This window comes from Colius striatus, chromosome 26 (genome assembly GCF_028858725.1).
Source record: "Colius striatus isolate bColStr4 chromosome 26, bColStr4.1.hap1, whole genome shotgun sequence".
In the NCBI taxonomy this organism is placed as follows: domain Eukaryota; kingdom Metazoa; phylum Chordata; class Aves; order Coliiformes; family Coliidae; genus Colius; species Colius striatus.
In genome coordinates, this window is record NC_084784.1 from 2,014,218 (window position 1) to 2,040,447 (window position 26,230).

Genomic DNA, 26,230 nt, shown 5'->3' on the forward strand with positions numbered 1-26,230 from the left:
GGATGGAAGAAGGCAGAAGCTGCTCAACAGCTGAACAGGCAGGAAAAGGCAGCAACAGCAGGGGAGTGAAACCTGGAAGGGAAACAAACACACAGCAAAAGCCAGCTGAGTGTCCTGTGGGACTGTGGGTTGGGTCACTCACATGACTGCAGTGATAGGAATTGTCCTCCTTGGCTTTCTACATCTCAAGGTAGGTGCCTTCATGACCAAACACTCCTCTCCTGCCAGCTGAAGGGCTCCAGTCGGTGCCCACCCAGAGAAGGTCTCTGCTCATCGCTCCCAACGAGGCTGCCAGCCCTGAGCAGGAGCTGGGCACTCTCCTGCACCCAACCAGGGGCACAACCTCTCCCCAGAGCCCACCAAATGTGCCCCAGGTCTGTGCCACAGACTCCATCCAACAGCTCAGCCAGGCCTGGGAATGGCTGGCAAACAGGAGCAAGCGGGGTGCTGCCCCCCAATACCTGAGGTGCCCCATGAGCCTGGAGCTGAGGCACAACTGTGTCCCTGAGAGGGGGTGTCAGCCCTGTGCCAGGCTGCCCAGGGAGCTGGGGCAGTGCCCAGCCCTGGAGGGACCCCAAAGCCATGGGGTGAGGTGCTGAGGGGTCAGTGCTGGGCTGGCTGAGGGCAGAGCTGGGGCTGCAGCAGCTTCAAAGGGCTTTGACAACCCAAATGCTTCTGATTCTGAGGGGAAAAGTGGGGTTTGATGAGGTTTTGAGGGGAAAAGGGGGATTTGGGTGGAGTTTTGCCTCTGTGATTCTACAGCCACCCCACAGACACCTGATACAGGGCCCTACAGGCACCTGCACCCCACAGACACCCCACAGACACCCTGTAGATCCTCTATAGCTGTGTCTCAGGGGAGCTATAGGCAGCACAGCCCCACACAGCCCCCTGGGATGGGCTCTGGAAGCACTGCTGCCCCACAGACCCCTTTAGCCCCCCCATATCCACCCTATAGCCCCCCCATAGCCCCCTGTGATGGGCTCTGGAGGCACTGCTGCCCCACAGACACCCCATAGCCCCCTATAGCCCCCTGTAATAGGCTTTGGAAGCACTGCTGCCCCACAGCACCCCATAACCCCCCCACAGCCCCCCATAACCCCCCCAAAGCCCTCTCACAGCCCCCATAACCCCCCCACAGCCCCCCATAACCCCCCACAGCCCCCTATAGCCCCACAGCCCCCCATAACCCCCCACAGCCCCCTATAGCCCCACATAACCCCCCCACAGCCCCCTATAACCCCCCACAGCCCCCCATAGCCCCCCAGAACCCCCCACAGTCCCCCATAGCCCCCCATAACCCCCCACAGCCCCCCATAACCCCCCCACAGCCCCCCATAACCCCCCACAGCCCCCTATAGCCCCACAGCCCCCCATAACCCCCCACAGCCCCCTATAGCCCCACATAACCCCCCCACAGCCCCCTATAACCCCCCACAGCCCCCCATAGCCCCCCAGAACCCCCCACAGTCCCCCATAGCCCCCCATAACCCCCCACAGCCCCCCATAACCCCCCACAGCCCCCCACAGCCCCCATAACCCCCCCACAGCCCCCCATAGCCCCCCATAGCCTCCTCACAGCCCCCATAACCCCCCCACAGCCCCCCATAGCCCCCCACAGCCCCCCCATAACCCCCCACAGCCCCCCACAGCCCCCCATAACCCCCCACAGCCCCCCCAGGTTACAGGGGGAGTGGGGGTGTGTGTCACGTGACGCGACCCGCCTCACGTGACGAGGGATCAAGATGGCGGCGCCCGCAGCGGCAGCAGCAGCCGGGGCGGAAGCGGAAGTGGGTGCGCGGAGGCGCGCGGCGCGCTCCCGGCGGACGGACAGGTACCGGGAGGGGGAACGGGGCAGGGTTTGGGGGCTGGGGGGGGTTGTGGGGCTTCTCTGGCCGGGACGGGGGGCACGGAGATCTACGGGGGCTGCGTTGGGCCGGAGGGGGCTCTGTGAGGGGCCTGTGGGGGTCGTTTGGGGCCGAGGGACCCTCTGGGGGGCGTGTGGGGTCGAGGGGCCTTTAGGGGCCGTGTGGGGTGGGGGCTCCAATGAGGAGGTTGTGGGAGTGTATGGGGTCAGGGGGCTCTATGGGGGGCTGTGGGGCTGCATGGGGTCAGGGGACTCTATGGGGGGCTGTGGGGCTGCATGGGGTCAGGGGACTCTATGGGGGGCTGTGGGGCTGCATGGGGTCAGGGGACTCTATGGGGGGCTGCATGGAGTCAGGGAGCTCTATGGGGGGCTCTGGGGCTGCATGGGGTCAGGGGGCTCAATGGGGGGCTGGATGGGGTCAGAGGGCTTTATGGGGGGCAGTGGGGCTGGAGGGGTTAAGGGGACTCTGTGGGGGGCTGTGGGGCTGGATGGGGTCAGAGGGCTCTATGGGGGGCTGGATGGAGTCAGAGGGCTCTATGGGGGGCAGTGGGGCTGGATGGGGTCAGGGGGCTCAATGGGGGGGCAATGAGGCTGGAGGGGTTAAGGGGACTCTGTGGGGGTTTGTAGGGCTGCATGGAGTCAAGGGGCTCAATGGGGGGCTGTGGGGCTGGATGGGGTCAGGGGGCTCTATGGGGGGGCTGTGGGGCTGGAGGGGTTAAGGGGACTCTATGGGGGGCTGTGAGGCTGCATGGGGTCAGGGGGCTCTATGGTGGGGCTGGATGGGATCAGAGGACCTGAGGTGATGCCAGTGGTTGGGGGCCATGGGGGCAGGGGGGTGTGGGGATATCAGCAGGACCTAACAAAGCCAACACCACTTGCAGGGGTGAGCTGAGGGTTGGGAAGGGGGGAATTATCACCAACCCCAAACACATCTGTTACAATCCCACCCCCTCCCCTCCCCAGGAGCTCTACAGGACCCCCCCCAGCCCTGGCAATGCCCCTGCGCCTACCCCTCACCATGCTCTTCCTCACCTCTTACGCCGCCTGTGCCCTGCTCCTGGCCACCAGCCTGACTCTGGGAGGTGGCCACATGCCGTTCCCCCAGCTGCCCCCCAGCTCCTCCCCACACCAACCCCGGCCTTTCGCCGCTTCCAACGAGCCTATTACAGCGTCTACTTCCCAGCCCTGGCTGCTGACTGGCTCCAGGGCCCTTTCCTCTACAAGCTCTACCAGCACTATGGCTTCCTGGAGGGACAGATCGTTGTTCTCTACATCTGTGGCTTCGCTTCCTCCGTGCTCTTCGGCTCCTTTTGCCCTCCCCTCATCGATGCCTTGGGCAGGAAGAAATCCTGCGTCCTCTTCGCTTCCACTTACGCCCTTGGCTGTGTGTTGAAGCTCTCCAGGGATTACCTGGTGCTGGTGGTGGGGAGGTTTTTAGGGGGGTTGTCCACTGCTTTGCTGTTCTCTGCTCTGGAGGAGTGGTATGTGCACGAGCACGTGGACAGACACGACTTTCCCCCCCGAGTGGATCTCGGTGACTTTCTCCAGAGCTGCTTTTTTGGAACAACATCATCGCTGTAGGAGCTGGAGGAGCTGCTGAGCTCTTTGCTGACTGGTTAGCTTTAGGCCCAGTGGCACCTTTTATGGTTTCCATCCCCCTCCTGGTGCCTGTCTGGAGGGTTTGCAGTGAGGAACTGGGACGAGAACTACGGCAGGAAACGAGCTCTGTGCAGAACGTGCGGCGAGGGCCTGAGGCGCCTCCTGGGCCGACCGCCGCATCCTGCTCCTGGGAACCATCCAGGCTCTGTTTGAGAGCATCATCTACATCTTCATCTTCCTCTGGACCCCTGTCTTGGATCCTCATGGGGCTCCCCTGGGCATTGTGTTCTCTGCTTTCATGGCCTCCAGCATGTTGGGTTCCTCCCTTTACCGTCTGGCTGTCCTCCAAGAGGTATCACCTGCAGCCCGCCCACCTCCTCTCCCTCGCCGTCCTCCTGCTCTTCTTCTCCCTCTTCATGCTCAGTTTCTCCACTGCCCCTGGCCAGGAGAACCCCTCAGAGTCCTTCCTCGCCTTCCTCCTCATCGAACTGGCCTGTGGCCTCTATTTCCCTGCCATGGGCTTCCTCCGGCGCCAGGTGGTGCCACAAAAGGAGCGGCTGGGAGTCACCAACTGGTTCCGCCTCCCCCTCAACTTACTGGCCTGCCTGGGCTTGCTGGTCCTTCACGACAGCGACCACCCAGATGGGGGACCAGGAGCATGTTTGGTGCTTGTGCAGCTCTGGCTCTCCCTGGCCCTCTTGGCCACCGGCCCACCTCTTCACTCTGAGTCGCCACGACGCTGAGCTCCGTTTGCCCCACCCCCCCAGGGACAGGGCTGATGCTGCTGAGGCCCCAGCCTGACCTGTGACACCTCCCCCCTCCACACCCCCCCTCCTTCACCCTGAGGGGGTGTGGAGCACCCTGACTCACTGCAATGGGGTGAGTGGCCCCCACCCTGGGTGGCTTGTGACCCCCAAAACCTACTGGTGGGGGTTTGGGAAGCACATGGGAAGGGGATCTCCTGTTTTTTAAAGGAAATGCATCAAATAAAAGGTGTTTCTGCAGATCCCTCACCCCCCCTCTGTGCATTTCTGGGGAGGAGGAGACACCATAAAATGTCCCTGGCCCTGCTGCCCACACCCTCTTTATGCCCCCCCTGGATGCCATTGGCTTCTTGCCCACGAGGCCACGTTGCTGCCCCCACATTTATTTCACCCCAGCAGGTCTTTTCCTCCCACACCTCATGCTCCACTTCTCCTTGCAGGAGGGTCCCAGCAGCCCGTGGGAGCCGTGGGGGAGGCCGAGGTGGCCTTGAGGCTGCTCAGCAGCAGACAAAACATCCCTCTGGGATCAGCCAGAGGCTGTTTGGCTCCAGGGCTGCTCCTGAGGCAAATCCACAGCCCTGGCCAGAGCAGTACAAGGCAGGGGGGCTGCAGAACCCCCCCCATTGCTTGTGAGGGGAGGGTCCCTGTGCAGGGCTCCTGCACAATCACCATTGCACAGGGGTTCCCCACGTGCCCACCCCCTATTTCATGAGGGTCATACCCTGCACATTCACCCCACCATGGCATGGGGGGCTCTGCACTCCACTTCTTATCACAGAGGGGTCCCTGCTCACCCCCATCATTGCAGAGTGGGGGTCCTACCACACCATTCCCCTTTACAGAGGGGTCTTTGCACACACACCCTCATAGCAGGAGGGTCCTTGCACACCAGTTCTCATCATGGGAGGGTCCTTGCACACCATTCCCCTTTGCAGGGTGTTCTCTGCACTCCAGTTCTCATCACAGGGAGGGGATCCCTGCCCCTTCCCCCCCAATTGCAGGGTGGGGGTCCTACCACACCATTCCCCTTTACAGAGGGGTCTTTGTACACACACCCTCATAGCAGGAGGGTCCTTGCACACCAGTTCTCATCATGGGAGGGTCCTTGCACACCATTCCCCTTTGCAGGGGGTTCTCTGCACTCCAGTTCTCATCACAGGGAGGGGATCCCTGCCCCTTCCCCCCCAATTGCAAGGTAGGGGGTCCTACCACACCATTCCCCCTTTACAGAGGGGTCTTTGCACACACACACACCCTCATAGCAGGAGGGTCCTTGCACACCAGTTTCTCATCATGGGAGGGTCCTTGCACACCCATTCCCCTTTGCAGGGGGTTCTCTGCACTCCAGTTCTCATCACAGGGAGGGGATCCCTGCCCCTTCCCCCCCAATTGCAAGGTAGGGGTCCTACCACACCATTCCCCTTTACAGAGGGGTCTTTGCACACACACACCCTCATAGCAGGAGGGTCCTTGCACACCAGTTCTCATCATAGGAGGGTCCTTGCACACCATTCCCCTTTGGAGGGGGGTTCTCTGCACTCCAGTTCTCATCACAGGGAGGGGATCCCTGCCCCCTTCCTCCCCCTAATTGCAGGGTGGGGGTCCTACCACACACCATTCCCCTTTACAGAGGGGTCTTTGCACACTCATATCCATTGCAGGCGGGTCCTCACGCACCACTTGAGCTTCTCATTTGAGGGGACGTCCCCGCACTCCATCTCCCTTTGCAGGGAAGCTTCTCCTGCACCCCCATTGCAGTGGGGAAGGTGGTGTGGGGGGGGGAGGTGATGTCAGGGGACTACAACTCCCGTCGTGCCCCGCGCGGGCCCCGCGCTGGCGCGCCGCGCTCTGATTGGCTGCGGCCGACATTTGAACGCGGCGCGCGGCGGCACTCGCGCTCGGGCCGGGCTGAGGGGAGCCCCGTGAGGTGCCGGGGGGGGGGGGGGGGGGCGGCGGGGCCGGGGCCGTGAGGGGGGTTCAGGGGGGCGTGAGGGGGTCCGGAATGGGGTTTAGAGCCCGAAGGGGAGCTGGGGAAGGGCTCACTCGGCTGCGGGGGGGTGCTGTGGGCCCTGGGAGTCACGAGAAGTGGGAGCCCGAAGGGGGGGGTCTGTGGGTCATGTACAGGCCCCAGAGTGGGGCTGTGAGGGGCTGTGAGCCCCATGGGGGGGTCCCGAGGGGCGGGAGTGGCGCTGAGGGGGTCTGTGGGTCATGTACAGGCCCCAGAGTGGGGCTGTGAGGGGCTGGGAGCCCATGGGGGGGGTCCCCGAGGGGCGGGAGTGGTGCTGAGGGGGTCTGTGGGTCATGTACAGGCCCCCAGAGTGGGGCTGTGAGCCTATGGGGGGGTCCCGAGGGGCGGGGAGTGGCGCTGAGGGGGGTCTGTGGGTCATGTACAGGCCCCAGAGTGGGGCTGTGAGGGACTGTGAGCCCATGGGGGGGGGTCCCGAGGGGCGGGGAGTGGGCGCTGAGGGGGGTCTGTGGGTCATGTACAGGCCCCCAGAGTGGGGCTGTGAGCCCATGGGGGGGTCCCGAGGGGCGGGAGTGGCGCTGAGGGGGTCTGTGGGTCATGTACAGGCCCCAGAGTGGGGCTGTGAGCCCGTGGGGGGGGTCCCGAGGGGCGGGAGTGGCGCTGAGGGGGGTCTGTGGGTCATGTACAGGCCCCAGAGTGGGGGCTGTGAGGGATTGTGAGCCCGTGGGGGGGTCCCGAGGGGCGGGAGTGGCGCTGAGGGGGTCTGTGGGTCATGTACAGGCCCCAGAGTGGGGCTGTGAGGGGCTGTGAGCCCCATGGGGGGGGGTCCCGAGGGGCGGGAGTGGTGCTGAGGGGGGTCTGTGGGGTCATGTACAGGCCCCAGAGTGGGGCTGTGAGGGGCTGTGACCCCATGGAGGGGTCCCGAGGGGCGGGAGTGGCGCTGAGGGCGTCTGTGGGTCATGTACAGGCCCCAGAGTGGGGCTGTGAGCCCGTGGGGGGGTCCCGAGGGGCGGGAGTGGCGCTGAGGGGGTCTGTGGGTCATGTACAGTCCCCAGAGTGGGGCTGTGAGGGATTGTGAGCCCATGGGGGGGGTCCCGAGGGGCGGGAGTGGCGCTGAGGGGGTCTGTGGGTCATGTACAGGCCCCAGAGTGGGGCTGTGAGGGATTGTGAGCCCGTGGGGGGGTCCCGAGGGGCGGGAGTGGCGCTGAGGGGGTCTGTGGGTCATGTACAGGCCCCAGAGTGGGGCTGTGAGGGGCTGTGAGCCCATGGGGGGGGTCCCGAGGGGCGGGAGTGGCGCTGAGGGGGTCTGTGGGTCATGTACAGGCCCCAGAGTGGGGCTGTGAGGGGCTGTGAGCCCATGGGGGGGGTCCCGAGGGGCGGGAGTGGCGCTGAGGGGGTCTGTGAGTCAATGGAAGGTCCGAGAGGGACTGGGGGGAGCTGAGGGGGGTCACGATTGAGTCTAGGGGGGCTGTGAGCCCTCAGGAGTAGGGCTGGGGTGCTCCAAGGAGGGGGCAGTAGTGGTCCTGAGGAGGCCCCAGGAAGGCTGGGGCTGGGATGGGAGCAGGGAGCACTGGAAGACCCCAGGAGTGGAGCTGAGGGGGTCTGTGAGTCACTTGGAGGCCCTTGAGTGGGACTGGAGAGGCCGTGAGCCCCCAGAAGAGCAGATAGAGGGGAACCAGGGCTGTGGGTCTTGGGGTAGCTGGTGAGTGGGGCTGGAGGATGGTGGAGGGGATGGACTGGGAGCTTTGTGGGACTACTGGGAGCTGGGGGGACCCTCACCTTTCTCTCCTTGCCTCCAGCCCTCCCCTCCCTCCCCAGTATCACCGATGGAGCAGCCCAAAGGACCAGTTTTCACCCCCACCATGGAGGGTTGGGAGGGGATAGAGGAGCTGCTCGCCAAGCTACGGGTGAGCTTTGGGGTCTGTGTGGGCTTGGGCAGACCCCTCCCTTGGCAAGCCCTGCAGTTGGGTGCCAGGATGCTGACACCCCCTCCTCTCCCTAGAAACACCTTTCCTGGGAGGACACCCCCAAAGCCCCCCAGAGGAGCCTCGTCTGTGACCGTGTCCTGCGCCTCTGCGTCGAGCAGATGGCCAAGCCCGGCGGCTGCCCGGCACACGCCAGCAGCCTGGTGGCAGTGGCCGAGGCAGCATGCCAGGGCTACCTGAGTGCTGTGCCACAGCCTCCTCCTCTCTACCTGGAGAAGATCCTTTACAATCTGCTGAAGAACACAGCGAGCTGGAGCAGCGGAGGGGCCTGGGAGAAGGTGGCTGAGCTCCTCTGGGCACGACTCCTCACCTACCACCCCGGCCAAGTGCCCTCCAAGGACCTCACAGCCGTTGCCTATGGGAGTTTTGCTGTCCTCTGGAGAGCAGCAACCACCTTGGCAGAGCCTGAGGAGGAGGGAGAGGAAGGCAAAGGTGCCCTCTCAGTCCGTCTGCGCTCCCTGCGCTTCCTCCTGCTGCTGGAGGAGGAGAACGAGGCGCTGAGGCCGCTGCGACCCCCCTTCCTCACCTCCCAGACAGCTCAGCAGGCTGCAGCCGCTGCTGCCATGTACAAAGCCCAGGAGGCACAAGCTTGGGCTTTCCTCAGCCACCAGCTCAAGGAGCATTTGTTGGTAGCTCTGGAGAAAGAAGTGAAGAAGCCACCGAGCCTCCAGAAATCCTTCTGCTACTTGGAGCTCACCCTGGAGCGGTGCCGCCACCTCTGCAAGAGCGGCTTGTACACAGAGGCCCAGGAGGCTGTGAAGGATGCAAAGGGCTTCTTGGCAACCACCAGCACCTCCCTACATTCTCTCAGGGATGCTCTGTCCCTCCTGGCAGCTGGGGTTGAGCTGAGCCAGGCTCTGGCTGACGGTCAGAGCCCTGTGGGGTTACCCTTGTCCCGGGCTGCAGCAGCGCTGGATGGAGTGGCTGAAGCCTCAGAGAGGTTCCTGAGGGTTCTGGCTGAGAGCTGCCAGTTCCTTGTCTTCTCCATCATGGAATACAGCAAGAGGAGCCCTCAGCAACCTTTGGGCTTGGAGGATGTGCTTGGGCTGTGTTCCTTCACTGAGGCACAGGGCCATGTCCTCCGGAGGCTGCAGGAGAAGGTGAAGCTGAGGCTGGGGGTGGGTTGACAGTGGTGTCCAGTTCTGGGCTCCCCAGATCAAGAGGGATGGAGAACTGCTGGAGAGATGCCAGTGGAGTGGGAGTGCTGGTGGGCAGCAAAGGGAACATGGGCTTGTGGGCAAGGAGCCAATGGCAGCCTGGGGGGCATGAAGAGAGTGTGGGCAGCAGGGCCAGGGAGGTTGTGCTGCCCCTCTGCTCTGCCAGAGCTGGGGAGGCCTCAGCTGGAGTCCTGGGGCCAGTGCTGGGCTCCCCAGCTGCAGAGAGACAGGGAAGTGCTGGAGAGAGGCCCAAGATGCTGGTGTGGGGGTGAGGGAGGGAGCCCTGGCCCAGGCTGCCCAGGGAGGGTGTGGAGGCTCCCTCTGAGGAGGTTCCCAACCCCCCCTGGACACATTCCTGTGCCCCCTGAGCCAGGGGAACCTGCTGTAGCAGGGGCTGGGGCTGGAGCAGCTCTGCAGGGCCCTTCCCACCCCACCACTCAAGGATCCTGTGCCCTCAGAGCAGTCACAGCCCGTGAGCAGCTGCAGGGTTTGTACCCCCACCACAAGCTCAATGCTCCCCATAACCTATCAGCACCATGTCCTTCTCCACATCCCCATCCCCAGCAGCTCTGTTCTCCCCTCCCTCACCAGGTTCCTCCTGACTGTGCCAGAGAGAAGCTCACCCTGAAGCAGCTGCTCTACCGCAGCCTCCATCTCTTTGCCAACGTGGCCACCAGCAGCTTCCAGAGCTCCCAGGTACCAGGGGATGGTCTCTGGCCCTGGGGTGGGTCAGACCCTCGCAGTGCTGGGGGTCTTCTCCCTGAGAGGGACTGGCAGAGCTGCTCTAGCTGCCCTGGGGGTGGTTCTGGGGGGTGTAGGAGTCTCCAGCAGCTTGTTGCCAGCCCCTCTCTCCCCTCAGGAGCTGCGGCGCTTCCCGGGGCTGGAGCGGGTGACCGCCAGCTGCAGGAGGAACGTGGTGTGGATGGTGGAGGTGCTGGAGGGGCTCCCTGAGACTGACAGAGGCAAATACCTCAGCACAGCAGGTCAGTGCTGCAGAGAGGGGGCCAAAACCAGCTCCTCAGGCCAAGGGAAGTCACAGAGCTGCGAGGGGAGTGAGGGGGTGGCTGGTGGGGCTGAGGCAGAGCAACAGGGCCAAGGAGAGAAGGGAGGTTGTTTCTATCTCCTGTTACTAATGCTGGGGTTTCCCAACATTGGGGCACACTGGGGGGCACTAAGAGACTGAGGGCAGTAGGCTGAGGGAGGTTGGGGCCAGGCTTTGTGCTGGGGTGGCCAGTGCCAGGACAAAGGGTGATGGGCACAGGCTGGATCACAAAATGTTCCCCTTAAACACCAGGAGAAACTCCTGTGGTGTGGGGGTGACAGAACACTGGAACCTACTGCCCAGAGAGGTTGTGGACTCCTTCTCAGGAGGTTCCCAACCCCACCTGGACACATTCCTGTGCCCCCTGATTGAGAGGAGCCTGCTTGAGCAGGGGATTGGGCTGGAGCAGCTCTGCAGGGCCCTTCCAACCTCCAGCATGCTGTGACTGGGGTTCCCTGGGGCAGCTTGCTGCACGTACAGGTTGGCCCATGTCTTCTATGACAAGAACCTTCCTGAGGAAGCCAGTTCCATCTGTGAGCCCTTCTGTGAGAGGCTGCAGGCAGCAGATGTCTACACGTGGCCGGAGCTGTCCCTGGAGAGGGTATGGGCTCAGCTTTGGGATCAAACAGGGCTGAGAGCATTGGGCTGAGGTGTTGCTCAAGGGCAAGTGCTGGGTCCTGCCCTTGGACCACACCAAGTCCAGGCAGAGCTCCAGGCTGGGGCACAGGGGCTTTAAAGCTGCTGGAGGGAAAGGGCCTGGGGGGTTGGTTGGGGTTGGAGCTGAGGCAGAACTGTTTCCCTGAGAGGGGTGTCAGGCTGCCCAGGGAGCTGGGGGAGTGCCCAGCCCTGGAGGGATCCCAAAGCCCTGGAGCTGAGGTGCTGAGGGGTCAGTGCTGGGCTGGGCAGGGTGAGGGGAGGGGGGAGTACTCCAGGAGCTCAAAGTTTACACCCAAAAGGATTCTCTGACTCCAAGACTCCCTGTTCCCTGCTCCCAGCCCTTCCCTTTGCCCTGGCAGGTTGGAGGCTGTGCCGTGGGCCACAGGATTGGGAGAGTTTGCCCCTGCTGGATGCTGAGATGGTTTCTCTGTGCTCTCCCCACAGCTGCAGCAGTGCTTTGGGCTGCAGGTGGAATGCTACCACAGGCTGGGCTGGCTGGAGAGGGCTCTGGGCTGCGTGGTGCGGTGGCTGACGGCGCTGCGGGGCCGTGGCGGGGAGCTGCTGGCAGAGCCCCTGGCCCTGTGGGTCAGAGTCAAAGCAGATGCAGTCAAACAGGGGGCTGAGGAGCTGAGGTTACGGTAAGGGTGTGTGAGGAGGGGGGTGAGGAAACAGCTGAGGGTCAGCAGGGGCAGGGTCCTGAATCTGGGGAGCAACCAGCCCAGGCTGGGGGTGACCTACTGGAGAGCAGCTGTGGGACAGGGCCCTGGCAGTGCTGGGGGGCAGCAAAGGGAACGTGGGGCAGCAACGTGGGCTCATGGGCAAGGAGCCAGTGGCAGCCTGGGGGGCATGAAGAGAGTGTGGGCAGCAGGGCCAGGGAGGTTGTGCTGCCCCTCTGCTCTGCCAGAGCTGGGGAGGCCTCAGCTGGAGTCCTGGGGCCAGGGCTGGGCTCCCCAGCTGCAGAGAGACAGGGAAGTGCTGCAGAGAGGCCAGGGCAGGGCCAGCAAGATGCTGAGGGATGGAACATGTGTGTGAGGAGGAAAGGCTGCAGCCCTGGGGCTGTTGAGGCTGGGGAACAGAAGCCTGAGCTCAGGGGCCCTTCTCAATGCTGCTCAGTCCCTAAAGGAGGATGGATGGGGCCAGGCTTTGTGTTGGGGTGACCAGTGGCAGGACAAGGGGTGATGGGCACAGGCTGGGACACAGCAAGTGCCCCTGACCCAGGAGGAGCAAGTCCTTTGGTGCTGAGCTGAGGGAGCCCTGGCCCAGGCTGCCCAGGGAGGGTGTGGAGGCTCCTTCTCAGGAGGTTCCCAACCCCCCCTGGACACGTTCCTGTGCCCCCTGAGCCAGGGGCAGCTGCTGGAGCAGGGGCTGGGGCTGGAGCAGCTCTGCAGGGCCCTTCCAGCCCCAACCATTCTCTGATTCTCTCTCTGAAGAGCTTCCTTTCCTGAGTCAGTCACACCCCACCATTTTCTTCCTGTGAGATATTCCCATCTCCCCCCTCACACACCTCCCTTTTCCCCCAGGACCTTGAAGGAAGCCTTAGAAGGGCACAACCTGGACACAGACACTTTGGTGACCCTTCTCTTTGCTGAGCTCAAGGCCTACAAGAGTGTGCGAGGTGACACTGGGCAGGAGCGTTACAACGTGCTGTGTGACCTGCTGGAGCTGTGCTCCGAGGCCAGTGGCCGCCTGCACCAACGCGCCGTGGGCCTCACAGAGCTGGCCCAGGTCCTGTGCTACCACAGCCACATCCAGCTCACAGACTGGTGAGTGCCTCTGAACATCCCTCCTGTCTCCCTCAACGTCCCCAAGGAGCTTGGGGGAGAGTTTTAAAGGTCTGGAGTGTTATTGCTTTGGCTGTTTATTGTCTTTGAAGGGGGAGTTCTGGGGATGGATCTGTCCCTTTAAATGCTTCAGAGGGCAAAAGGGTTTCTCATCCCTCTCTGTTAAGTCCTGGGGTGTATTTATCCCTCCCCTAAGATGCTTCAGGGGTTTTAGGGCAGAAGGATGTTTCTCACTCTTCTCTCTCTCAGGTTTTGGGGTGGATCTGTCCCTCTCCTAAAGTGCTCCAGGAGTTTTGGGGGCAGAAGGTTGTTTCTTACCCCTCTCTCCACTGGGTCCTGGGGTTTATCTGCCCCATAGAATGCTCCAGAGGTTTTGAGGGCTGAAGGATGTTTCTTATCCATCTCTGTCAGATTCTGGAGTGAATTTGTTCCCCCTGTTATTTCCTTCAGGAGTTTGGGGGGCAGAAGGTTGTTTCTTATCCCTCTGTGTCAGGTCCTGGAGTGAATTTGTTCTCCCCCTTATATCCCTCAGGAGTCTAGGGGGCAGAAGGATGTTTCTTATCCCTCTCTGTCAGATCCTGGAGTGAATTTGTTCTCCCCCTTATATCCCTCAGGAGTCTGAGGGGCAGAAGGTTGTTTCTTATCCCTCTATGTCAGGTCCTGGAGTATCTATCCCTGTCCTATAGTACTGTGGAGGTTTTGGGGGACAGAAGGCTGTTTCTCATCCTTCTCTGTTGGCTCCTGGGGTGTGTTTTTCCCTCCTCTAAAGTGCTGCAGGGGTTTTGAGGGGCAGGAGGCTGTTTCTCATCCCTCTCTCCATCAGCTCCTCCCTGGACTCGGTGCGTGAGGCTTTGCGGCTGCTGGACCTGGTGCCCAGGAGCGCCCAGAACAGTGACAAGCTCCTGGATGACAGGGCACAGGCAATGCTCTGGTTCTACATCTGCAGCCTGGAATCCAAGCTGGAGAAGGTGGGTGAGGGATGGCAGAAAAGGAGGCTCTGGGATGCCCAAACAGGTCTGGGTCTGGACATCTGGTTCCATCCACGTGTCGGGTGCTCTCCTCAGCCTTTCTGCTCACTCTCAGCTCTGCACTGGCCACCCAGACCCCACTGAGCAGCCAGTGTGCTTCAGCACTGCCTTTTGCCCTCTCCCTGCAGAACATAGAGAGGGAGCAGAGAGCCAAAGCACAGAGGCTGCAGACCCTGACTGACTTTGAGCCCAATGACCTCAACTATGAAAGCAAACAGCTGGAGGACAGGTTCCTGTCCAACACCATCTCCTTCAACCTGGCCACAGAGAGCGGTGAGGAAGCCTTGGAGGGTTTGGATCCTTGGTGAAGAGGGTTTTTGAGGGTGTCAGGTCTCAGATCAGGATGTCACAGGCCTGTGGTTTGCCCTCAGTTCTCTGCAGGAGCCTGGATAATGCCTTTGCTTTGTGGAAGAGGCTCCTGGCCAGGCCGGGTGTCCCGGCCGTGCGCAGCCCCGAGCAGACTGTAGCTTCCCTCAACCTCCTGGCAGCTCTCTACAAGCTGATGGCCAAGGTGAGGCTGCTGGGGAGGAGGCTGGTGGCACAGCAGCTTCCCCAGGCACACAGAGACCCTCTGAGATGGTCTCTGAGTCTCACTCAGGAGGTTTTCCTGTCCCCAGCCTTTGCAAGCCATGGAAAGCTACCTCCTGGTCAGAGACCTGTGCAACGCCCTTGGGGACAACCTGGGCATGGCCAGTGCCCTGTGCCAGGTCACCAAGCTGCTCTTCCAGCTGGAATGCCCCAGCTATGCCCAGGTCAGTGTGGGAGGGAGGGAAAGGCCTGTGGGGTGAGCTCAGCTGATCCCCTGAGGCCTCAGCCCTCATGTTGATGTGTTGGTTTCCAGCTTTTCCTGGAGGAGATGGAATCCTGCCTGCAGAAAGCCCCCAGCAGTGACAATTCCTACCTGGTGCTGCAGCAAAGCTGCCTCCTGCTCCACAGCAGGCTCTGCTGTGTCAACCACAGGGTGAGGCTCCTAAAGAACACCCTTTTCTGCCTCAGAAGTAGCATCAGGAGGCAAGAAGAGACCACAGCAGCCCTCTCTGGCTCTATCAGCGCCTCTCTCCAGTGACCTTGAGCACAGAGACTGGCTGGAACTCCTCCAAATGGGATGATTCTTTCCCTTGACAGATTGAAGAGGGTTTCAACCTGTTGCTGAAGGTGCTTCAGAATCCCCTTCTGCAAAAAACAGCAAAGGTCTGGTACCTGCTGCGAGCCCATGTCCTGCAGCTGGTGGCCACTTACCTGGGCCTGCCCCACAGCCACCTCTCACCACAGCTCCGGCAGCAGATGTTCCTGCAAGGTGAGTGAGCAGGGGCTGGTTCAGCGCCCTCCTGGGGAGCAGCAGGCTGGGCCAGCTCATGGCCAAAGCTCTCTGCAAACATTTGGAACCTCTTGAGTTTCTCCAAACCAGCCTGTTTGGGGTGAGGTGTTTTCCTTTTCTTATGAGGAAAGGCTGCAGCCCTGGGGCTGTTGAGCCTGGGGAACAGAAGCCTGAGCTCAGGGGCCCTTCTCAATGCTGCTGAGTCCCTAAAGGAGGATGGATGGGGCCAGGCTTTGTGCTGGGGTGGCCAGTGGCAGGACAAGGGGTGATGGGCACAGGCTGGGACACAGCAAGTGCCCCTGGCCCAGGAGGAGCAAGTCCTTTGGTGCTGAGCTGAGGGAGCCCTGGCCCAGGCTGCCCAGGGAGGGTGTGGAGGCTCCTTCTCAGGAGGTTCCCAACCCCCCCTGGACACGTTCCTGTGCCCCCTGAGCCAGGGGAAGCTGCTGGAGCAGGGGCTGGGGCTGGAGCAGCTCTGCAGGACCCTTCCCACCATTGTGTGATTCTAGGAGGGGGAATTTGAGGAGGGGAGGTTGAGAAGGGTCTTGACTGGTGCTGACAGCCCTGGCTGCCCTCCCACAGGCTGGAAGACACCCAAGACAGCTCTCATCGAAGCCCACAAGCTCTTCCGCAGCATCATCCTCCTGCTGATGGGCAGCGACGTGCTGGGCTCTGACACAACAACATCCACCACCCAGTTTTTGGATTATGGTGAGTTGAGTGACTCCTGTGGACCAAACACCATGTGTTCCTCTTTAGAGAGTTAAGCTCCTTCTCCTCTTCTCCAAGAGGAGCAGCTCTGATGACCTCAATGTCCTCCCTTGCAGGGGACAACGTGCTGCTGAAGTGGCAGGTGCTGGCTGACATGTTGGCTTGCTCAGAGCACCTCGTGGCTTTCCTCAGCAGCTTGGAGATGGTGTGTAGAGCCAAAGCTTTCTGCCTGGAGGCTGTCAAGCTGGCCATGAAACTACAAGCCACTCGTTGGTGAGTGGATCTCTGTGGAGTTAGAGCTGGGGGAGGGGAGATTAGGGGGAGCTTTGAGGGGTGCTTGGTTGGGGATGAGCTGTCCCATGGCCATGGGGAGTGTTGGTGTCTGGCCTTTGGTAGAGAGCTGGTCCTGACTTGGGAGGATTTGGCTGAAGTGTGGCCAGAGATGGGCAATGAAGCTGGGGAAGGGGCTGGAGCACATCAGGTGAGGAGAGGCTGAGGGAATGGGGGTGTTGAGGCTGGAGAAGAGGAGGCTGAGGGGGACAGGAGCACTCTCTGACACTCCCTCACAGGAGGCTGCAGTGAGCTGGGGGGTCAGTTTCTGCTCCCAAGTGATGAGGAAACAGGCTCAAGTTGCCCCAGGGGAGGTTGAGATTGGAGCTGAGGCAGAACTGTTTCCCTGAGAGGGGTGTGAGCCCCTATGCCAGGCTGCCCAGGGAGCTGGGGGAGTGCCCAGCCCTGGAGGGATCCCAAAGCCATGGAGCTGAGGTGCTGAGGGGTCAGTGCTGGGCTGGGCAGGGTGACAGCAGGGCTGAGACTGCAGCAGCTTCAGGGGCTTTAACAACTAAACAACTGTATGGCTCTCAGCTTGGTCTGGAGCAAGCAGCTGCTCTGCTCTGCCCATGATCTCAGCTTGCCAGTTCAGATATGAGCTTGTTCCTTGCTGCCCCTCTGCCTTCCCTCCCCAATGGCCCAGGGGATGGAGCAGTGGCTGTAGGGGGAGTCTCTGAGGGCTGTTTTCACCCCCTCCCCAGGTGTGCTTCTTTCCTGGTGCTGAAGGCTCGGCTGGAGCTGCAACAGAGTGATCTGGAGCTGAGCCACTTCAACCTCCAGCAGGCTCAGTTCCTCCTGGACTCAGACACTGGTGAGCCCCAAGCCCAGGGAGTGCCAGGGACAAACCCCTTGTGTGCCCCCTTTTGGGCTGAGGTGAGAGATCCACCGTGTGCAGCTGCTGCTGGAGCAGCTGAAGCCCATCACCCAGGAGGGTGCAGAGGGGGGAGGCTCAAGTGTGGCTCCTTCAGCTGATAATGGTATAGCTGGGAAAGCAGAAGTGATGGAGGGTACCCTCAGCCAGCTCCTTAATGGCACCAAACTGGGAGCACTGCCTGAGGCACCAGAAGCTGAGCTGCCAGTCAGTGAGAGCTGGGCACAGAGGAACCTGCTGAGGGGCACCAAGGGCAGAGTCCTGCAGCTGGGGAGGAACCAGCCCAGCACCAGCCCAGGCTGGGAGTGACCTGCTGGAGAGCAGCTGTGGGACAGGGCCCTGGCAGTGCTGGGGGGCAGCAGAGGGAACGTGGGGCAGCCCACAACCTGCTTCAGCAGGGACTTGAGCAGCAGCAGCTCTGCAGGGCCCGTCCCACCCCCACCGTTCTCATAACCCTCCCCTCTTCCCCCAGAGTTCAAAGCCATCAAGAAGCAGAAAGGCCAGATCAAGATCCTGCCAAGGAAGGGCAAACTGGCTGGCAGGAGGCCCCAGAAACCCATCCCTGAGCCTGGGGAGGAAGAGGAGCATTTCCTGGAGGGCCCTGCACTGCAGTTCGTGCCCACGGCCAGCGGCCCCAAGGCCGACGCTCTCACCGCCTCACCGGAGCTGAAGCCCGAGAAGAGGAAGAGACTGTCCTTCCTCACCCACCCCTCAACCTGCTCCTGCTGCCTGTGCTCTGACCTGACCCTCTCTGCCCTGTGCCTGCGCTGGCTGCTCTCCTGTGCCCAGTGTGAGCTGGCAGAGGGCAGGGTGGCCGTGGGGCTGGGGCTGCTGCGGGCAGTGCTGCCGCGCTGTGCCGCCGTGGCCGCCCGCTTCGCCCCGCTGCTGAGGGACAAGCTGTGCCAGGGTGGCTCTGGCAGCCAGCAGCTGCCTGCACTGGAGCTGCTGCATGATTTGGTGGCCACTGGCTATGTCACGTTAGCCCTTCAGAGCTTTGCCAGCCCTGAGCAAGGAGAGAAGCTGCAGGAGGAGCTGGAGGAGGGACTGAGCTTCCTGGCCTGCTGCAGACCTCACCTGCCCGGCCTGCAGAGCTCCAGAGCCAGACTATTGCTTATCAAAGCCATGGCTACCGTTTGCCAGATGGCTCCCAAGCTTGGGGACGCCCTGAAGATCATCTCTGATGGCTCTTGGACCTGCCAGCTGCCCACACTGCCTGTAGCAGAGCCCAAAGTGGCAGCTGTGCCCCAGCCCCTCAAGATGGACAAACCACAACCACAAAGGCGGAAAAGCAAAGCAGCCAAACCTCGAGCCAAGCAGAGCCAGAGAGCCAAGGCCTTGGCTGTGCACAGCACCACTGATGCCTTTGCTCTGGATGATGAGGTGCCCCACATTGTCATCAGGCCTGTGCCCTGCACCCCACACCAAACAGCCTGTGCCCCCACCAGGGCCCCCAGGACTCCCTTCACCATCTTCAGCGAATCCTCCCCCTCCAATGACAAACCCCAACTCCTGCGAGCTCCCAGAGCCCTGGGGAAGGTCAAATCTCGCTTAAAGGTGAGTGTGGGTGAGGGTGAGGGGCAGCCTGGCCTGGCACAGCCTGGCACCAGCCCTGACAGCCCCCTATCCCTCTGCTTTAGGTGACGTTCAGCGATGACAGTGACGTGGAGGCTCCTGCGCCGGGGCTGAGCCCCGCGGCCACCCGCAAGACATCCTGTGCCTCCAAAGCCACAGCCTCCAAAGCCCTGATCTCCAAAGCCACAGCCTCCAAAGCCACAGCCTCCCAGCCCAGCTCCTTGGCATCTGGTGGCCCAAGTGGCAGTGCCCGAGGCCGGAGAGGCCGCTCAGGTGCCCTCCAAAGCAGGGCTGTGGAGCAGAAGGGGCGGGTGACCCGCAGGACTTGTGCTAAGCCAGCGGAGCAGGAGCGTGAGCTCCTCAGGGCCATCGAGGAGGAGGAGAAGGTGGAGGAAGGGCTTGATATCAGCTTCGAGGTCTTGCAAGTCTCTAAGGAAGAGGGAGGCTCAGGTGAGCTGGGCTACCCCAGGGATTGGGTTGGAGGGGCATTACCTTCATGTACCCCCCAGCAGTTGCTTGAGGCTGTGCCCATCTCTGTCCCTCCACAGGCAGGAGCTGGCAGCAGGAGCACGAGGTGCCACAGGGAGAGGCTGGTGAGGATGTCCTGGCAGCACAGTGTCTGAGCCATGGGGACCCCCAGAACCCAGGGGAGACCCTCTGCTCCCCTCCAGCTGCTGGTGAGCACCCAATGTGAGGTGGGGGAGGGAGGTTTGGGTGCTGGGGGACTGGGGCAGGGGGAAAGCAAAAACATAGTGCAAATGGGTTAAAAGCTGTGTACAGGCTGCTTTGTTTCTTCCAGATGCTTCCTCACTGGACACAGTCCTCAAGCTCCTGAGAGATGCTTTTAGCTGCATCAGCCACTGTCCTCCCAGTGTGCTCTACAGCCAGGTGTGCCAGCTCCTGGCACTGGCCATGGGCAACCAGGACCCTCTCACCACTGCCTACCTGCTCTCTGAGTCAGTCTCCATCACCACTCGCCACCAGCTGCTCAGCATCTTCCATAGGAAGATTTAGTGAGTCTCTTTGTCTCCTCTCCCTTCATACAATCAGAGCTGTTTGGTTGTTAAAGCCCTTTGAAGCTGCTGCAGTCTCCCCTCACCCTGCCCAGCCCAGCACTGACCCTCAGCACCTCAGCTCTGGGATCCCTCCAGGGCTGGGCACTTCCCCAGCTCCCTGGGCAGCCTGGCACAGGGCTGACACCCCTCTCAGGGAAACAGTTCTGCCTCAGCTCCAGCCTCAACCTCCCCTGGGGCAGCTCCAGCCCCTTTCCTCTTGTGCTGTCCCCCCAGAGCAGAGACTGACCCCCCCAGCACCCTGCAGCCTCCTGGCAGGGAGTTCACCACCACAACCCTGCTTTTTCCCTCAGAACTTCCCCAAAACTCACCTTTCCCCTTCAGAAGTTCACCAAAACCCCACTTTTCCCCCTCAAAACCATGTCACAGGGTCTGTGGCCACGCTGCAGCCCCTCAGTGTCCCTGTGGCAGTGAGGGGCCCAGCACTGACACAGCCCTGGAGCTGCAGCCTCACCTTGCCTCAACCTTTCATCCTCAGAGCATCACAGAACAGGCTCAGCCACCAGCACCTCATCAGAGGTGATTTTTTTTAGGGGTATTTATTCCTTCCTGACTTTCCTTTCTCTCTGCAGCAAAGAGAAGAAGTCAGCAGGGGATGTGGCTGAGCAGCTCCGTGGGCTCTCCCTGCAGGAGCAGAGCTCTGCCCAGCGCTGCCAGCGCCTCGCTCAGCTCGAGAGGCTCTTCATGTTCAGCTCCACGGGGCTGGGGGCTGAGGAGCAGAACAGCTTCCAGACACAGCTGCAGCAGATACCCAGGGGTAAGGGCTGGTGTGGGCACAGGGACCAGGCAGCTCCTCGCCTGGGGAGGGTGGTTGGGTGATGGACACTGCCATTGGGTAGTGTGTGGGAGCAGGAGGGGGCTGCAGAGGGCTCTGGAGCCATGGGCTGAGGTTGCAGCTGAGGGAATGGGGGTGTTGAGCCTGGAGGAGGCTGAGGTGAGCCAGGAGCACTCTCTGACACTCCCTGACAGGAGGCTGCAGGGAGCTGGGGGTCAATCTGCTCCTGAGGGACAGGACAAGAGGAAAGGGGCTGGAGTTGCCCCAGGGGAGGTTGAGGTTGGAGCTGAGGCAGAACTGTTTCCCTGAGAGGGGTGTCACCCCTGTGCCAGGCTGCCCAGGGAGCTGGGGCAGTGCCCAGCCCTGGAGGGATCCCAGAGCTGAGGTGCTGAGGGGTCAGTGCTGGGCTGGGCAGGGTGAGGGGAGACTGCAGCAACTTCAGGGGCTTCACAACCACAAGGACCCTATGATTGTGTGGGGCTGCCCCTGAGCTCTGGCTGTCACTTGCAGGGGTGACTGTGTGCCTGCTGACCCTGGTCAGCCTCCAGCCTGGCTGCCCTGGGGCCACGCTGCTGCTGACCCGGCTGGAGAAGGGCAGCGCTCCCGTCAACATCCGCATCCCCCAGGTGAGGGGCAGGGCGAGGGGGCTGGCAGAGGGGGATCAGCCCCAGCTGCAGCTGAGGGATCACATCACAACTGCCCTTCCTCCTCCAGTCCCTCCTGCCCTCGGTGCTGAGTGATTTTGATGCCATCCAGAAGGAGCAGAGGGAAACCACCAACTGCAGGGAGAAGGCGGAGTGGTGGCTGCGCCGCACGCAGCTGGACCGCAGGATGCAGGTGGCTGCACGGCCTGGGAGGGGCTCACCTGAGCCTTCCCACCTCCTTCCCCCTCACTCTGACTCTTTGTGTTTCCTTGCAGAGCCTCATTGAGAACCTGGAGAACAAGGTGCTGGGGTGCTGGAGAAGTGCCCTGATCCCCACGAGCCCCGAGCTGGGGCTGGCGGAGGAGAGCGGCCGCCTGCACCCGGAGCTGCGCCGCTGCGGCTGGGCCGACCCCCAGCCCGACCTCATCAAGGTGCCTGGCCTGGGGCAGCACTGGGGGGAGCCCCAACCCCCCTCCCTGTGCTGCTCACACCTTCCTCCTCCCTGCAGGTGCTGCTGAACGCCGCTGCCCTGCTCACCCCGCAGGAGGTGCAGGCTTTGGCCTTCGGCCTCTGCCCGGCGCAGCCCCTCCGGGCTCAGCAGCTCTTGCAGGAGGCCCTGGAGAGGTGCAGGGGCTGTGCCAGGGAGGGGCCCAGGGGGTCCCTGCTCCTGGTGCTGGATAAGGTGAGAGCCTTCCTCCTCCTGCTTCTACTGTCTTCTTCCTCCTCCTTCTGACTCCCTTTATCCCCTTCTGCTCCCTCTCTCCTCCTTCTGACTCCCTTTATCCCCTTCTGCTCCCTCTCTCCTCCTCCTCACACCTCACTTCATCCCCTCCCTCTGCTGCCTTCCTCCTCTTCGGGTCCTTGCCTTCCCCTCCCTTCTCCTCCTCACTCTTCACCTCACCCACTCCCTCTGCTGCCTTCCTCCTCCTCACACCTTACCCATTCTCTCATCTTCCTCCCCTCCTCCTCCCCATCCCCTCCCTCTGCTGCTTTCCTTCTCCTTAGGCTTCACCTTCCCCTCCTTCCTCCTCCTCACACCTCCCCTTGACTCTCTCCTGCTTCCTTCCTCCTCCTCCTCCTCACACATCCCTTTTTCCCCCTTCTTCTTCCTCACCCCCTCACCTTCTTTCCTCCTCCTCTTCCTCCTGGCAGCACCTGCAGAAGCTGCCCTGGGAGAGCATGAGATGCCTCAAGACTGTGCCTGTGACCCGGCTCCCATCCCTGAGATTCCTCCTCAGCTACTCCCTGACACAGAAGGTTAGAGGATGGGGAAGGGTGGGGGGAAAACACCCTGTACCCCAACTCTGCACTTTGGGGACCCCCAAACCCTTGTGCTGGGCTGAGATTCCCTCCTCTCCTCTCTCTGGCAGCAGGAAGGGTCTGTGCTGAGCCGTGGGGTCAACCCCACCAGCACCTTCTACGTCCTGAACCCACACAGAAACCTGATGGGCACCGAGGAGCGGCTGAGGGCCTGGTTTGAGAGGTGAGGGACAGCCTGGGGAGAGCTGGGGGTGACAAAGAACAACTCAGGGAGGGCTTTTTGTATCCCTGAGAGGACTGGGAAGGATTGGAATGAGCTGCCCAGGGAGGCAGAGCAGTCCCCAGCCCTGGAGATAAGGAAGAAGTGCACAGCTGAGGTGCTGAGGACCATGGGTTGGTGCTGGGCTTGGCAGGGTGAGGGGAGGGACTGGACTCCAGGAGCTTCAAGGGCTTTACCAACCCAAAGAGTTCTGATTCTGAGGGGAAAAGTGGGGTTTCTGTGGGGTTTTGAGAGATAAGATGATGGTTTTGGTGGGTTTAGAGGCAAAAAGTGAGGCGTCGGTGGACTTTAGCGGGGAGAGAAGTGGGTTTTGGGTGGAGTTTTGTGAGATAAAATGATACTCTGGAGGTTTTTGAGGTGAAGAAGTGTGGGTTTGGTGGTGAACTTGCTGCCAGGACGCTGCAGGGAGCTGTGATTTGGTCTCTGCTGCCAAGTCACAAGTGACAGGACAAGAGGAAACAGCCTCGAGTCACCCCAGGGCAGGTTGTGACTGGAGATGTTGGACTCGAGCTTAAAGGGCTTTTGATTCTGTTTCTATGACAAGAGGGAGTCTGAGCCCACACAAACCCTTTCTCCCCCTTCTCCTACAGTGAGACCGGCTGGAGGGGGGTGACAGGAGCCATCCCCAGCCCCAAACAGATGGAAGCAGCGCTGGTAGAACACGACCTCTACATGTGAGCGTGGCGTGGGCTGAGGGGAGACGGGGGCACGCTGCAACCCCTGACAGGAGGCTGTAGCGAGCTGGGGCGTCCCAGGAACGGGCTTAGGGGAGCACTTGGGCTTCACCCCTCCGTGTTTTCTCCCCTCAGCTACGCAGGGCACGGGGCTGGGGCCTGTCTCCTGGACGGCCATTCCTTCTCCCGCCTGGAATGCCGAGCCGTGGTGATGCTGTTCGGCTGCAGCAGCGCCGCCCTGGCCCTGCGAGGGGAGCTCGAGGGCTCCGGCGTCATCCTCAAGTACCTGATGGCCGGCTGGTGAGTGCCAGGGGCTGAGCAGCAGCCAGCAGCGTGCCCAGGGGGCGAGAGGGCCAAGGGCAGCCTGGCTGGGCTCAGCAGTGGGGTGGCAGCAGGAGCAGGGCAGGGATTGTCCCCCGTGCTGGGCCCTGGGGAGGCTGCAGCTCCAGGGCTGTGTCAGTGCTGGGCCCCTCACTCACTGCCACAGGGACACTGAGGGGCTGCAGCGTGGCCACAGCCCCTGGGACGTGGGTTTGAGGGGAAAAGTGGGGTTTTGGGGAACTTGTGAGGGGGAAAGGTGAGTTTTGGGGGAGTTCTGAGGGAGAAAGTGGGGTTGGGGTGGAGTTTGGAGGGAAAAAGGGGGAGTTTGGGGGGTTTGGAAGGAGAAAGGGGGTTTGGAGTGAACTTGTGAGGGGAAAAAGTGAGGTTTGGGGCAGTTTTGAGGGGAAAAGGATGTTTTGGTGAAGTTTTGAGGGAAAAGGTTGAGTTTTGAGGGAGAAAGTGGGGTTTTGGGAGAGTTTTGAGGGAAAACGTGAGGTTTTAGTGACCTTCTGAGGGAAGAGGTGGCGGCCTGGAGGGGAGGCTGAGGGAGAAAGTGGGGTTGGGGTGGAGTTTTGAGGGGAAAAAAGGGTGTTTTAGTGAACTTCTGAGGGAAAAAGTTGAGTTTTGAGGCAGAAAGTGGGGTTTTGGGAGAGTTTTGGGGGGAAAAGTGGGAGTTTGGGGGGTTTTGAAGGAAAAAGTGTATTTTGAGTGAACTACTGAGGGGAAAAAAGTGAGATTTGGGGCGGTTTTGAGGGTGAAAAGGGGTGTTCTAGTGAATTTCTGAGGAAATAAGTTGGGGTTTGGTAGAGTTTTGAGGGGAAAAGTGGGGTTTTAGTGAACTTTAGTGCTGGGTCCTGCCCTTGGGCCACTCCAAGCCCAGGCAGAGGGGCTGGAAAGGGCCTGGGGGGGTTGGTGCCAGGGGCTGAACAGGAGCCAGCAGCGTGCCCAGGGGGTGCAAGAAGGCCAAGGGCAGCCTGGCCTGGATCAGGGACAGTGCTGTCAGCAGGAGCAGGGAGCTGATCATCCCCTGTGCTGGGCTGTGCTGGGGCTGCACCTCCAGTGCTGTGCCCAGCTCTGGGCCCCTCGCTACAAGAAGCACATGGAGGTGCTGGAGAGGCTCCAGAGGCGGGTACCGAGCTGGGAGAGGATCTGGAGCACGTCTGAGCTGAGGAAGGGCTGAGGGAGCTGGGGCTGTTGAGCCTGGAGAAAAGAAGGCTCAGGGGAGACCTTCTCCCTCTCTGCAACTACCTGAAAGGCAGCTGGAGCCAGGTGGGGGTGGGTCTGTTCTCCCTGGGAACAAGCAGCAGAACCAGAGGAAAGGGCCTCAAGTGTCAGCAGGGGAGGTTCAGGCTGGGTGTGAGGAGCAAGTTGTTGCCTGCCAGGGCTGTGAGGCCTTGGAAGGGGCTGCCCAGGGAGCTGCTGCAGTCACCGTCCCTGGAGGGGTTTCAGAGCCGGGTGGGTGCTGCCCTGAGGGCAATGGGCTGGTGGGTGATGGGGCTGGGACAGAAGCTGTGCTGGATTCTCTCCCATGAAGGAAAGCTTCCTCAGGGTCTGTTTTGGGTTCAATACTCTCCTCCTTTTCCAGCCCCTTCATCCTGGGCAACCTGTGGGACGTGACAGATCAGGACATCGACCGCTACACGCAGGGGCTGCTGCAGGGCTGGCTGCGGGGCGGCCCGGGCGCTCCCCTCCTGCCCCACCTCAGCCAGGCCCGCCAGGCCCCCCGCTTGAAGCACCTCATCGGGGCAGCCCCCGTTGCCTACGGGCTCCCTGTGTGCCTGCAGTAAGCTGGGGAGGGTGTGGGGGAGGTTCATGGAGCCCTCTCAGCCCCGTTTGTTACTAAACAGTGTTTTAATTTGCTGCTTTGGGGATAATAAAGTTGGTGCTTTTGCCCCTGTTCCTCGGGGTCCCTTCGCTGCTGCTGCCCCCCAACCCTCGAGCACAGTGCTGGCCCTGGGGGGAAGGTCCCTGCAGGGCTTAGGGGTGACTCCAGCCTCCCCCCACTGCTTTTGGGGGGCTTCCCACCTTCCCTTCCCACTCTCCCTGCCTCTTATGGGCCTTCCCTCTCCCCTCTGCCTCTCGCTGGGCTGACCCTCCTCTCTCCCCCTGTGCCTTTGGGGGGTCTGCCCCTCCTCTCTCCCCCTGTGCCTTTTTGGGGGTCTGCCCCTGCTCTCTCCCCCTCTGACTTTTTGGGGGTCTGCCCCTGCTCTCTCCCCCTGTGCCTTTTGGGGGTCTGCCCCTGCTCTCTCCCCATGTGCCTTTTGGGGGGTCTGCCCGTCCTCTCTCCCCCCCTGTGCCTTTTGGGGGTCTGCCCCTCCTCTCTCCCCCTGTGCCTTTTTGGGGGTCTGTCCCTCCTCCCCCCCCCTGTGCTTTTTGAGGGGCTCATGACTGCCTCTTTCCCCATTTTGGGGGCTTCCCTTCCCTCCACCTCCCCCTTCACCCTTGGGGCCATGTTCCCTCCCCACTCCTCTCCCTCTCCCCTCACTTTTTGGGGGCTTCTTCCCCCCACCTTCTGAAGACTCCTCCACCACCTCACCCCCTCTCTTTTGGGGGCTTCC

At 61.7% G+C, this 26,230-nt stretch overlaps 1 protein-coding gene across 1 annotated transcript; it reads left to right on the plus strand.

The window, feature by feature from the left end:
• Window positions 1-1,778: 1,778 nt before the first annotated feature.
• On the plus strand, window positions 1,779-25,596 carry ESPL1 (extra spindle pole bodies like 1, separase). The gene is made up of 31 exons (XM_062015465.1): window positions 1,779-1,834; window positions 7,996-8,103; window positions 8,199-9,281; window positions 9,930-10,034; window positions 10,198-10,321; window positions 10,845-10,981; window positions 11,482-11,675; window positions 12,558-12,800; window positions 13,642-13,786; window positions 13,975-14,119; window positions 14,218-14,357; window positions 14,464-14,598; window positions 14,688-14,807; window positions 14,972-15,143; window positions 15,744-15,872; window positions 15,989-16,145; window positions 16,904-17,013; window positions 17,546-18,627; window positions 18,711-19,095; window positions 19,194-19,322; window positions 19,445-19,658; window positions 20,291-20,475; window positions 21,004-21,119; window positions 21,208-21,330; window positions 21,413-21,568; window positions 21,646-21,819; window positions 22,290-22,394; window positions 22,508-22,620; window positions 23,268-23,351; window positions 23,487-23,651; window positions 25,258-25,596. The coding sequence occupies exons 2-31, from the start codon at window positions 8,023-8,025 to the stop codon at window positions 25,457-25,459; spliced, it is 6,453 nt and encodes a 2,150-aa protein (XP_061871449.1). The 5' UTR covers window positions 1,779-1,834; window positions 7,996-8,022; the 3' UTR covers window positions 25,460-25,596.
• Window positions 25,597-26,230: the final 634 nt, after the last annotated feature.